At 37.0% G+C, this 14041-nt stretch overlaps 1 protein-coding gene across 2 annotated transcripts in view; it reads left to right on the forward strand.

The window, feature by feature from the left end:
- HAT1 (histone acetyltransferase 1) overlaps positions 1 to 14041 on the forward strand; it is a 64066-nt gene that overhangs the window by 7616 nt on the left and 42409 nt on the right. For both annotated transcript variants that reach the window (XM_075933628.2, XM_006138972.5), the window contains exons 2-4: positions 649 to 720; positions 6611 to 6686; positions 11543 to 11663. In XM_075933628.2, coding sequence (XP_075789743.1) covers positions 660 to 720; positions 6611 to 6686; positions 11543 to 11663 — 258 coding nt within the window. In that variant the 5' untranslated portion in view covers positions 649 to 659. The remainder of the gene's footprint in view (positions 1 to 648; positions 721 to 6610; positions 6687 to 11542; positions 11664 to 14041) is intronic.

Consider the following 14041-nt stretch of genomic DNA (forward strand, 5'->3'; position numbering starts at 1 on the left):
ACACCTCAGCTTGAGAATAAAGGACTGAGGGAAGTGAGGTGTGGGAGAATAAAACTGAGCTCTGGAGAAATGTTTGGCTAGAGTTTCCCCTACAATATGTACCAGTTCCAACTTACATACAAATTCAACTTAAGAACAAACCTACAGTCCCTATCTTGTACATAAACCGGGGACTGCCTGTAATTGCAATTTAAAATACAAATTCTTTGCCAGTATTTTTTTTTTTTTTTTTTTTTTTAAACAAAATGTCAGCTCATTTTTTACAGTAAAACAAACAGGAATATTTTAGACCACTTGTTTGGTACCACTGAGAGTACTATATATTGTAAAAAAAAAAATGCTAGTCCCTTATTCAGAAAATAAGTAGGGTATTTCTGTAACCTCTGTGGTTCTTGCCACTCTGCTCAGAATATTTATATGTATAACAGCACTTTCTATAGTGTAGATTTACATAACATTTAGTTATATTTCTGAAGGGTCCTGTGTGTGTGTGTATGTTTTTTTTTTTTTTTTTTTTTTTTTTTTTTTTTTAAAAACCCCACATCTGTAGAAAGATAAACTGAAGTGTTTGTTTAAAATGTACAGAAATAAAGCAATAAATAAGAACCTTATTTAATGATGATAATGTGCATAATTTTTTCTCCCTAGGGCTCAGTGCTATGGAGAAGAAGTTGGCTGAGTACAAATGTAATACAAACGAAGCAATTCAACTGAAATTAGGTAATTTGTTTTCACATCTTTAGCATTTGATACAGCAGTATGTTACTGAGGATTTTAGCACCTTTGCTTGATATGTAAAGTTTGTTTACAAATGTTCACTTCTATGATATAAGTGTAGTTTACTTTTGTGTAACTTTCTGGATTCTGGAAATCGAGTGTGTGAGTTCAGAAATGGTCATGGAAGGTCTCTTGAATAAAATGAGTCCCCATAGTGTGTATTGAATGAATGACCCTTTATGGTTTAAGCACTTCAGTGACCTATAGTACAGTATTAAAATTAATGATGTGCTGAAATTGCTCCTTTCTTTATTTTTATGTGGTATTAAATATATGCCGTAGGAGGTGAGGAGGGGGAAGCAATTCTGCTTTTTTATTTCAGAGGTTCTGAAACATCGTTGCACTATGATACTTCCCCCTCCCCCCCCCCAACAAAAATTATTCCATGACCCCAATGTGGGGAGACCGAAGCCTGAGCACGCCCAAGTCCCACTGTTGTGGGCTTCAGCAGCAGGCAGGGAACTTATAACCTGAGCCTCACACCCAGGGCTGAATCCCTTGGGCTTCTGCTTCAGTCTAATGCAGTGAGGCTTGGACTTTAGCTCTGGGCCCCAGCAAGACTAGTTGGTTCTGGCAACTCCATTAAAATGGCATCAAGGCCTGCTTTGGAGTCCCAACCCACAGTTTGAAAACCACCGTTCTAGTTCTTCATTTCTTTCCATGTCTTTCTGTAATATTCAGCTCTCTTGAGGGTATCTTTTGACCTCTCAGTAGATTTAATGAAAAAATTAGTATTATTCAACTGAATATCTTTTCAAGTTTCACAGTATCAATTATCCATTTAAGCATTAATTCTTTAAATTGCTTTTTTCCAGAAAAGGAATATTGCATTCTTGCTATTTAGTAATATAGCGAGAAATCCTGGTGGTAGTCTGAAAAAAATACTAAAGAAATAGTCTAATTTTCACTGACTTTCAGGATTGTATAAGAGTTTTTTATGAGCACCTTTGAGGAAGGGGAAATTAATAAAAATATCTGCAATTCTGGGTGCCTGAGTTTTGTGGATTATCATAGTGAATTTACCAAACATGAGAACATCTAAAATATAAAACAGAATTTGGAACTGTGATAGATGTGCCTGTAACATAGTTTAACTTAACTATCGGTGTCAGCAAAAGTTTTGCAGTAGAAGAACAATGAACCATCTCTTTGTAACTTTAAATTTTTCCATCTGGCAGTGCTTATTCCTTTGTGATGGCACAAATTGCATAGCTCAAAGCTGCTAAAAGGGGGCCTAAGTTTGGAAGAGGAGGAGCAGCAATCTTCAGAATACTGAAAGAGAGCTAGTATCAAACAAGTTTGACTTTCAGGATAGGCAATTACTACTATGAGGACCAAGAGTTTGTGTAATAGTCCATGTTACTGGGCAAGAAAAGAGAATGCTTATATACTATCATAGAAAGATTCAACAATAAAGAAACAGTCATTCTCTTTTTGGGGAAGATGTGCATTTAATAACCTAACTTACTCTACACTTTTGAATTTATAGTATAATCTTAAATTAAAAGCTTGTAAATCAAAATGTCATTCTAACTGAAGTAGTTTAAAGCCTTAAATATTGAATTAGTAAAACCATTTTCCTCAAATTAAAATGTTGATTTACATATACTTTCTCGAAAATGTCATGTTTTACAGGGATTTCATTTTCACGTTTATGTTTTGAGATTGAATCTTTTCTTTTTCTGCTGCAAATGTCAAAAAGAAAGAGAAATAAAGATGCATTTTTATATATTAAAAAATCTCAAATGCAGTTCCCCTAAAATTAATATCTCCATACTCAAGCCTGCCTTTTCTGTTTCGTTCTACTTTTCCAGTTTGGCACTAAAGAGGATCCTCAGGGTCATCCACATCTATAACTTGTATTTCTTTGCAGCTTCTCCTTCATCCTTGAAAATGTAGTTTGTTTTTCCTACACATACATCATGTGTATGGCTCCTCAGTCATTTCATGCTCTGTTTCAAAAGTGCTTTATCTTATTAAAACTCTCCATAAGCTTTCCTCAAATGAGTTCCATATATCTGCTATCTGAGTCTGGCAATGGTTGCATTTCTGTCCCTGCACATAGTTTTACTATTATTGAAGCAAGGGTCACCCTTTTGCCCTCTGACTCTAGTAGCTCCTCATTTGCATTTCTTCATTATTGTTAGGGTTGCCAGGTGTCCGGTTTTGGCCCAGACAGTCCAGTATCTGCAGGAAAATTTACATGTCCAGTATTTTCTGTTTTTCTGAGACGGAAGGCCACATGGGACATTCCTACCCTGCCGCGTCTGGCGGGTGGAGTGTGGAGTTTTACAGGCGCAGTGACTCCTTTTTTTGCTCAACAATTTTGGTCCCCCGTTAGTTTTTTGGTTTTTGCTCCACCAATTTTTTTCCCCGACATGTTTGGCATTTTTTGTGAAAGTATCTGGCAACCCTAATTATTGTGTAGTTGCATTGTAGTCTTAAGTGAAAATATATTTGTTTACAGCTTAGTTTTTTCATTCTCATTTTACAGGTAGAAGGACGGATTAAAGCATCTATTAGGCTATGTCTAAACTACATCCCTCTTTCAAAAGAGGGATATAAATTAGATCGAAATTGCAAATGAAGCCGGGATTTGAATTTCCCGTGCTTCATTTGCATAATGGCAGCTGCGCGTTCTTTTGAAAATGGGGATTTTGAAAGTGAAACTGCTGTCTAGATGCGGTTCTTTTGGGGGGAAAAACCCTTTTTTCGAAAAATCCTGTACTCCTGAATACAAGATCCTCAGACGTACAGGATCTTTCGAAAAAAGTTTTTTTGTTTTTTTTTTTCCCTGAAAGAACCGTGTCTAGACAGCGGTTTCACTTTTGAAATCCCCGTTTTCAAAAGAATGTGTGGCCGCCATTACGCAAATGAAGTGCAGGAAATTCAAATCCCGGCTTCATTTGCAATTTCGATCTGTCTAATTACATCCCTCTTTTGAAAGAGGAATCTAAGTTTAGACAAGCCCCTGAAGTTAAATATTTGACTGCAGGCAGTAAATGCAACAATAAAAATTCCAAAAGCAAGCTTAACTCTGCAACATTATACACATTTGTGAACACTATACATGATTCTATATATTTTTGTTAGTGTCTATGGTGCCACAGGACTCATTATTTTTAAAATTACAGACTAACACGGCTGTACATTATACATGTATATTCTTTGTAATTTATACTCTGACTTATACAGGTATATTCTTTATAATTCTATAAATTGTATATTTGATTAATGTATCTTGAACTGCTACTCCTTAATTAAGGGAGTAGAAAACTGCCACTGTAATGCATATGTTGGCCACTACACATTTTACACAACTTCATTTTAACTGACTTTTTTAAAATGTTGGTGTAGTAGATACTTGTATCGTTTTCAGAAATGTAGGATAAGAACTTCCCTGCAAGTCACATGAATTCTCAGTTGAGTGGGTGGTGAGAACTAACTTTTTCCCATCAGTTGCATTTTTATGATGATTTACTGTACAAGTATATATTTTAACACATTGTGGATGTAAACTTATTTTTACAATGATTTCTGCAGTTGCTACCTTTTCACATGATGCTCTGTTACCTGTTTTATCATGAAAGATATTGTTGAATGTCTAAAACGGGGAGCAGTAAAGTGATGGGATATGTTTGGAAAGGACCACTTGCTGTTATGGCGCAAGTCAGGGACCCATGTTACCATTTCCCATGTCTGAGATTATCTCCGTAGTCTAGAGTGCTAGTCAGCATTGGCTGGTAATTTTCTCCCCTCCAACCCCCCATTCAGTTTGTCCCTGAAATCAAATTACATCTGAAGGTCTATCTCTGCAGGGGAAAGGGCTACAAAAATGTTTTCAAGTATGATTTGGGATTTTGCTTGCTCCCAAGAAATGACACTAAGATAGCAAGAGCAGGCAATTTACAGCATATTTCTAAAATAAAATAATTCATATTTCACTTAATAAAAGTAAATATTGATCGTGGTCCACTGTATCTTTTTTGGAGGAGTGTAGATCAGTGTTTCTCAACCAGTGGTACGAGTACCCTTAGGGGTACTTGAGAGAAGTCTGAGGGGTATGTCAACACAACTGAAATTCGGAGAACTGAATTTTTGTTTTAAGTTTTACAGCTTTTTATTATTTTTGTACTTTTTATACCCCAAAATTTCATCACCTGCCCAGCTATGATTAAGTTGTTTAAACAAATGTGTTGCAATGGTAGACAAAAATTGTGTGTGCCTGAAAACTGTAGGTACTGGCGGTACGTATACATTTTTTTTATTTTATTTTTTTTAAGTGGTACTTTATAAAAAAGGTTGAGAAGCACTGGTCAAAATGACTTTTGTGCTCTGAAAAATTATGCAAAATACGTTGACTTCTAAATCTCCTAAAAAAACTTTTTTGAGGCATTAAAAATCAGAAGTCCATTATCCTAATCATTCCAAATTTTCAAAAGCAATTCTACCTTAACATTAGACTTTGCCTACTGATATTAAGGCAGACGTATAATAGAAAAACTGTTGCAACTTAGCTATCGAGTAACTGCTATCACTCCACAATGTGAATAAAAAATGCTTTAATAGGCTGTTGCATTTGTGTAGCTGCATCTGTGGTGAATATTTTTATATAGCTGAAAAATAAATATAAGTAACACATTTGAGATTTTTGGGTGAAGTGATAGAAGCATTAGCCCACATAACAGGATCTGTCCACTCACTGCCCCATTATTATTAGACTCACCAACAACTGACTATATGCTTTGCTTATTCACAAGTACAGAGAAGACTGACCGGGGTGGGCGGGGGAGGAAGGAGGGCAGTAACGTTACATACAATATATGTGTAAAGATATTGGTAGCTTGGATTTGGCTTCTGTGGGATTGCTCCAGTTTGTAACTTTATGTAGTGACTATAGTGACATGCTATCTTTATGATAAAATACATAAGAAAATACATATATAAATATGTAAATACTGTACATGAATACATAAATAAAATACACACACTTCTCATTAGCTCAGTTCCTTAAACAGCAGAACAGTGAATAAAGTGATAAATATTTAAATAATAGATTACTTGTTTTGAATGCATAACACTGTAAATTGATGAAAATGAAACTGTCGCTTACCAAATGTTCTGAAAGTACAGTAAAAACCCGGAGGTATAATTTTGTCTGGATACACTTTGGTACAATAGAATCTTGTTAAACTGCAAAACTTATCTATGCATAACAGCGATTGTACTGCATCTAATAAAAATGTAAAAACAGATGTAGTCAAGATTCACATTACAAAGATTTCTTATGTACAATATGAAGCATAGATTATAATTAAACTACAGCTGATACAAAATGTGCATTGTTTGTATTTTAATGCAATGGTCTTTATTTTTATTGCCTTTGTTTTTCTATTAGTGGGGAGGGGAGGCAAGAAATCAGTGAATAGCAGGCCTCCTAGTTATTTATTTGTAAACCTTGCTAATGCTATACTGGCATTTTAGTACTACCAGTAGATTAAAAAAATCTTTTGAATAGAGTCCTTATGAAAATATACTTACTATAAACAAATGGTTATGTAAGCTAACTTATCCTTTCCCATTTTAAGTATTATAGCTTGCCTGTAGATACTTTTAAGTTATGATCAGAAGCACAAGTAGTAATCATTCTCATTTCAGTTAGATTTTTTTTTTGTGTGTGCACTAGGTCGAAAATAATTTCGACTAGAATGAGAAAATGAATGTTAAGCTGGTATGGCATCCCCAGTATTTTAACTAAATTTTTAAAAAGTCTGTGTTGACAGATCACAAATTCTTGTTGCTTACAGTAAAATTATGCCCATTTCCTTTTCAGTGCGTTTTCCTGAAGATCTAGAAGATGACAGCACAACTTTCAATCCAGAGTATAGCCATCAAGTGTTTGGGGATGAGTAAGTTATCCAATGAAATACTAGGAGAAATTAATAGGGAAGGGAAAAGTCATTCTAGTTTAAAAAAAAATACATTTCCTATTTTTAAATCACTTATTAAGTATTTTCTTGTATGATTTTAAATGTCTTAATTAGGCATGAGGCTTACTGGTTCTGGTTAACCACTAATGGCTGGAGCAGTTTCCTGCTTGTCTTGGGTTGGGGGCTGCTTAAGCCCCCGTGGGGCACACTTCAGGCAGAGGCTACTATGTTTGGCCAGAGCAACCCCTGTCTGTGGCAGGCTAGCCCACGCCTCCCTGCTGCAGGTTACACTCTGTGGCTCCCCAGGAGTGGGGCCAGGAACAAAGCTTTATACTGCAGAGCCCCAGCACGTGTAACTGCTATGATTTTTAGCTATTACCCACTTACCTTTTTAAATGACTTTTTACATCCTTAGTCTTAATAAACCTGTGATAAGAAAGGTACTTCAATAGTTACCTGACAATTTGGGACTCTAGTCACGTTTTTATAGATATTTGTCAGATTGTTGAAGAATGCTGGTTCTGATTCTGCAATAAAAATCGCTATTTACTTCAAAGGGAACTTTGTTCATGAAACAGTTCCAAATCCTATTAGGTGACTTTCACAGTAATGTGTGCCAAACTAATATAGCTAGCTAGTAGTAGTCTGAGTAACTTCATTTTAGTTTCTTAAATACTTTAAAAAAAAAAAACCCTTATCTGTACACATTAGGTTTTAGTTTAAATCCACATACCTGTCCTTTTATCAAATGGTCTATTAAAATTCAGGAGAATCAGCTTATTAGCTATTGCTGTGGCTTACCAGGAAAATGTTCCCATTATCTGTCAGTTACTAATAATCAGAAGGCAAGTTTGTGAGGTTACAAGCTGGGAAGAAAGCCCTGGGATGTGGCTTCTCTGGCTGCAATCCTTCAAAACCTGCCTGTTAGGTGTGGGGTTGTTCTCTGTGGGGAGAGTGGTTTCTTGGGACCTACAGAGCTGCACAAGTACTTTTCCCTGCATTCCAGGACTCAAAGTATTAATGCTTTCTTCCTTGAGTGCAGTCCCCAAGCAGGGTGCAGCCCAAAGAGCATGGGGAGGGGTACTGTGCAACTCAGGTGTCTGGGCTTTAGCCACCCTTCCCTGCTACTACCCTGTCTATAACCTTTCCTTACCTCCTCTGTAGTCCCTGTGTGAAGGCAGATTTTGCAAACTTGCTGCAGCAGAAGGAAACAGAGAGGCTGAGTACTGACTTCAGTCAGGTTAGCAGGGCTGCAAACAAGGAAGGCATATCCCAGCACTTCCTTCTCTGGCTTCAGTCTTCCAAATCTGCCTGTAACTTGGACCTTTCTTCCAAAAATACTGTTTTTAATAATAGGTATACTATTACCAATATCCAAATCCCATTAACATTAAAGTGAATGGGATGGGATTGGTGTCTGGCAAATGTTGCAATTAACAAGAGGTCATAAATATCTAGGTTAAATAGTGGAATCTACTATCTGCAACCTCATACCTACACAAAATATAGAAACCATAATCTGTGTCCTAATGTGTCTATATATTTTGATTTAAAAATAAAAAAGCTGCTGCATTTAAAGTGAAATTTTAGCCCTCAAAAAGTCAACAGGAGTTTTGCTGTTTGACATGGGCCAGGATTTCACCCATTATTTTAATACAATAATGATTACTAGTCTGTCCATTATTAATAAAAATATACTGTGTGCAATAATATGTTATTGACATGGTAGTGTACCAGATGGTGGCAAGCATTTTTCTCTTCTGATTTCTGAGATTAATTGAAAAGATTTGATTTTGAGATGGTCTCCTTCAATCAACCATAATCAAGTTAGCAACGTTGCAACTGCTAACCATATCAGTTTGCTAACAATTTTACTTCTCAGTGCTGTTAGAACTTTCAGATCTGTCCATTTGAAGTAATTCCCTGGCACGTTTCTGAAACGAATACTATCAGTTTTGAAGGCCTGTTGCCTTTGAGGAAAATCTGAATGAAATGTCACTTTTTCCTAAATGAACATGGATAATAAAAATTGTGTAAGTAGCCTCGTAACACTTATGGCCACTAGAAGCAGAACTTTTTTTCCAGAAATGAAGTTGTAATTCTCTATGCATGAATACAGATTCTCATATCTTGTACCAATGATTTTCTGGATATAGTCTTTTCCTTGAACAGATAGAAGGTTCAAACATCCCTCCCCCCATTTCACATAACTCCCATTTCTGCATTTCAATATTAGACATTATTGGATTTACTTATCATTCTGATCTAAATCTGTTTCATTAGAACCATCAATCAAAAGAGAACCTACTTGAGGTTGATATACAATTTTTGTATTTAAATATAAGAACAGCCATACTGGATCAGACCAAAGGTCCATCCAGCCCAGTACCCTGTGTGCCGACAGTGGACAGTGCCAGGTGCCCTAGAGGGAGTGAATTGAACAGGTAATGATCAAGCGATCTCTTTCCTGCCATCCATCTCCACCCTTGGACAGAGGCTAGGGGCACCACTCCCTACCCATACTGGCTAATAGCCATTTATGGACTTAACCTCTACGAATTTATCTAGTTGTCTTTTAAACCCTGTTATAGTCCTAGCCTTCACAACCTCCTCAGGCAAGGAGTTCCACAGATTCACTATGCGCCGTGTGAAGAAGAACTTCCTTTTATTTGTTTTAAACCTGCTGCCCATTAGTTTCATTTGGTGGCCCCTTCTTATATTATGGGAACAAATAAATAACCTTTCCTTATTCACTTTTTCCACACCACTCATGATTTTATATACCTCTATCATATCCCCCCTTAGGCTCCTCTTTTCCAAGCTGAAAAGTCCCAGTCTCTTTAATCTCTCCTCATATGGGACCCATTCCAAACCCCTAATCATTTTAGTTGCCCTTCTCTTAACCTTTTCTAATTCCAGTATATCTTTTTTGAGATGAGACCACATCTGTACGCAGTATTCCAGATGTGGGCATACCATGGATTTATATAAGGGCAATAAGATATTCTCTGTCTTATTCTCTATCACTTTTTAAATGATTCCTAACATCCTATTTGCTTTTTTGACTGCCACTGCACACTGTGTGGATGTCTTCAGAGAACTATCCATGATGACTCCAAGATCTCTTTCCTGATTAGTTGTAGCTAAATTAGCCCCCATCATATTATATGTATACTTAGGGTTATTTTTTCCAATGTGCATTACTTTACATTTATCCACATTCAATTTCATTTGCCATTTTGTTGCCCAGTCTCTTAGTTTGGTGAGATCTTTTTGAAGTTCTTCACAGTCTGCTTTAGCTACCTTGAGCTGTTTAGTATCATCTGCAAACTTTGCCACCTCACTGTTTACCCTTTCTCCAGATCATTTATGAATATGCTGAATAGGATTGGTCCTAGGACTGACCCTTGGGGAACACCACTAGTTACCCCTCTCCATTCTGAAAATGTACCATTTATTTCTACCCTTTGTTTCCTGTCTTTTAACCAGTTCTCAGGCCATGAAAGGATCTTCCCTCTTATCCCATGACAACTTAACTTATATAAGAGCCTTTGGTGAGGGACCTTGTCAAAGGCTTTCTGGAATCTAAGTACACAATGTCTACTGGATCACCCTTGTCCACATGTTTGTTGACCTCTTCAAAGAACTCTAATAGATTAGTAAAACATGATTACCCTTTACAGAAACTATGTTGACTTTTGCTCAACAATTTATGTTCTTCTATGTGTCTGACAATTTTATTCTTTACTATTGTACACTGCTGTGTACAATAGTAATTTGCCCGGTACTGACATTAGACTTACCGGTCTGTAATTGCCGGTATTGCCTCTCAAGCCCTATTTAAATATTGGCATTACATTAGCTATCTTACAGTCATTGGGTACAGAAGCTGATTTAAAGGATAGGTTACAAACCATAGTTAATAGTTCCTCAATTTCATATTGAGTTCTTTCAGAACTCTTGGGTGAATGCCATCTGGTCCCAGTGACTTGTTACTGTTAAGTTTATCAATTAATTCCAAAACCTCCTCTAATGACTTCATTCTGTGTCATTTGCAGCAGTGTACCTTAATATAAAATCCACATCCTTAAATAAGGATCCTAGTAAATGCAATCTGCTTCACTATATGTCTATGATAAAAGGTAAAATTACAAGTGATTTAAAAATATCTTGTAACAAAAATGAATGAAATGCATAGTTATCATGTCTGCTGACTTCTTGGCCTTTGAAATAGAAGTTGTATAATGTGTGTATGTATTGTTTTTTTAGGTCAAGATGTAACATGTCTAAGACATTTTATGAGTTAGATCAGTGTTTCTCAGCCTTTTTTTTTTTATAAAGTACCTCTTTTTCAAAAACAAAGAAAAATGAATCTACAGTTTTCAGGCACACATAATTTTTTTTTCTACCATTGCAACACATTTGTTTAAATAACTTAATTGTTTGGGTGTAAAAAGTACAAAAATAATAAAGCGCTGTAAAACCTAAAACAAAAATTCAGTTTTCTCCAAATTTCAGTTGTTGACGTATCCCCCAGGCTTCTCTCAAGTACCCGTAAGGTTACTCGTACCAGTGGTTGAGAAACATTGTTAGATAAATAGTCACAAATATTAGTTTAATATTGACAGATGAAGGAATTTGAATGGCATAAGAAATTATCTTCAGTGTATATATTCTAGTGTAGTATCTGACTGTTCTGTTTCTTTTTTCCTTCAAAAGTAGGTTGGTACAGTTGGAAAATAGACATGAATTTCAAAGCTTTATTCTAGATTCGTTTGTGATGATTGTTTAGTAGAGACTAGAGTTTCTGATTGCATTTTTTTTTCCTCCCCCAGTGAAGTTGCCTTTGGTTTCAAGGGTCTGAAGATCCTTTTGTACTACAATGCTGGTAACCTGTCAACACTTTTCCGCATTGAATACACATCTAAAGTTAATGAAAACTTTGACTGTGTGGAGGTAAAGTCAGAGCCAAACTTACTCTTTCAAATCTTCATAGAATACTTACAATTCTTAAAGGGGCATGCTCAAAAGGTTTAAGCCATGCCATATCTACTTCAAATTTACACGGTTAGATTTAAAAAATATATTGTCTTCATACCATTACTAAATTTAAAAAAAACAACTTAGAACCCACCTTTGTGGTGTGTTCGTGTGCTAGTGATGTCAATGTGTAGCTGACTGCACGATTAACCAATAAACCTGCGCTTATCAGTTAATCTTATAGACTACACGCACTATCCTCTACCTCCTTGCTGCCTCTGTATCAGCAAGCATCAGATCTGCTCCCGGCCCCCCCCCCCCCCCCACTGCCTTTGAGAGTATGTGGGGGGTAGGCCTTTCAAGCAGGCTCCCCAAGTGTCCTGGTTCTGCAGACCAGCCTGCCTCCCCACTTCCCCCCACTACCTCTGTACAGGGGGGGAATGCAGGAGCCAGTGCTGGGGGGAGCCATCTTAAAGCCACATGGTGCCTTGCACTTGCCCCCCCATGCTGCAACATCTGTCAGAGGCAGCAGTGTGGTGGGGAGAAAGGCAGGGAAAGCTGCCATGAAGCAGTGGGCAGAGTCTGCTTCGCTGTGGCAGCCCCTGTCTGGGGGGGGGGTCCAACCTCCCTGTGGACAGTGGCTGGCACTGCGGAGCAGCCTCTGTCCACAGGGAGCTTGGACCGCACGTTACTGCCTTGCCATCAGAGGCAGCAGGTGGGAGATGGTTTGCGCAGGGAGCCAGTTTAAAAACTGGTAGGTAGAAGCATAGGGTGGCAGTGGGCTCCCCAGGAGCGGTGCCGGAGCACACTGGCTGCCGGTCCCACCTTCAGGGACTATCGAATAGTCGTGTAACGTTAACATTTTATCCGATTACATGCTGTTAATTCATGCTGTTTCCTGATATGAGCTGACATTAAGGCTAGAGTTCAAACAATAAAGGAAGGCTGAAATTTGTTAATTAGAAGACAAGGTGATGGTGATTTCCAGATTTGAAAGAATCCCATTAGACAGTAAAGTGGTTCTTTTAAATGAGATGTATATGGTAAAATAGTATTTAACAATATTCTTTCCTGCACTTCCCATTTAAAGCACCTGATATATAATTTTTTGTTTTAAAAATTAAAGCTATCCTAGTTTCCCATCCCAGTTATTTATCAATTACTCACTGCGCCTAATTTTAAAGGGATATTGTCAGTATTTATATATTACTACTTTGCTTACAAAACACTCATAGGTAAAATTTGTATCTGCCAAAAGGAGGCACAAACATCCACTTTGACATCACAGATGCAGATGCTAATAGATATAAATAAAAGCAGGTATCTGTAAATTTGCAGGGTTCTAATTACAAAATTTATATTCGTATCCATATTTATATCGGGAAAAATTAGCCACAGATATCTACATCCGCAGCTGTGGCTGCCTGTGGGTATCTGTGGGCTTTGCAGATTATATTATTTTATATTTCGTAAACTAATTTTTCTATCCCATATCATTCATTATCAGTTTGTCTTTTTTTTACAAGCTAAGCTCAGTTTTTGCATCCATTTTTATAAACCTTTTAGCTGAGTTATACAGCTCTGAAAACTGAAGCTGAACAGTCATCACTTTTGAGAGTCCTGCTTTTTTCTTCCGAGGCTGAAGTAAACCATAAATATAGAATATTAATATGAAGTTTTATTCATGTTTGTAGGACTAGATATTAAACCTTTGAATAAAAAGTCTACCTGGTTGTTTAGAAATAGATTCAAAGCATGCTAGTGGTTCCTGGTGCATTAAGAAAATTCAACATTGTTTGTGTTATTACTTAGTTACAAGGAGGGAAAAAATTGTATTGATTTCTTTCCAAAAGCGCTATTGATTTGATTATTGTTGAATCTTCATAATACTGCACAGAGTGAAAATAGCTATCCATTTGCATTGACTTCTCATTTTATTGTGCCTGAAAACAAGGCTTACCATGTAGAAATATATGTACCAATAAGCAGCCTTCCCTTACTTTTTTTTTTTTTTTTTTAAGTCGGGTTGTGAACGGGTAACTGGTTACCTGGTAAGCATTACCCTTAACCGGTACCCATCCCTGGGTTGTCACTTCTGGCCCTGTACAAGGCTGCTTACTCCTGTCTCATGCAGACTGGGAGCTGGCAGCCCAGTGCAGGGCTGGAAACAGTTGGCCTGGAGCATCTCCCCCTCTCCTTCCCCTCCCCTCTGCCCCCCCCCCCCCCCCGTCTACCCTCATTTAACTAATTAAACAGGATTTTACATCCCTAGTTTAACGTTCCTCATTGAAAAAGTGAAGAAAATAATTTAAATATGTTCAAGAAAAGAAATTTTCTAAAGAGAAATGTTAGTG

Source organism: Pelodiscus sinensis, chromosome 7, assembly GCF_052426305.1.
Source record: "Pelodiscus sinensis isolate ZL-2025 chromosome 7, ASM5242630v1, whole genome shotgun sequence".
Lineage (NCBI taxonomy): Eukaryota > Metazoa > Chordata > Testudines > Trionychidae > Pelodiscus > Pelodiscus sinensis.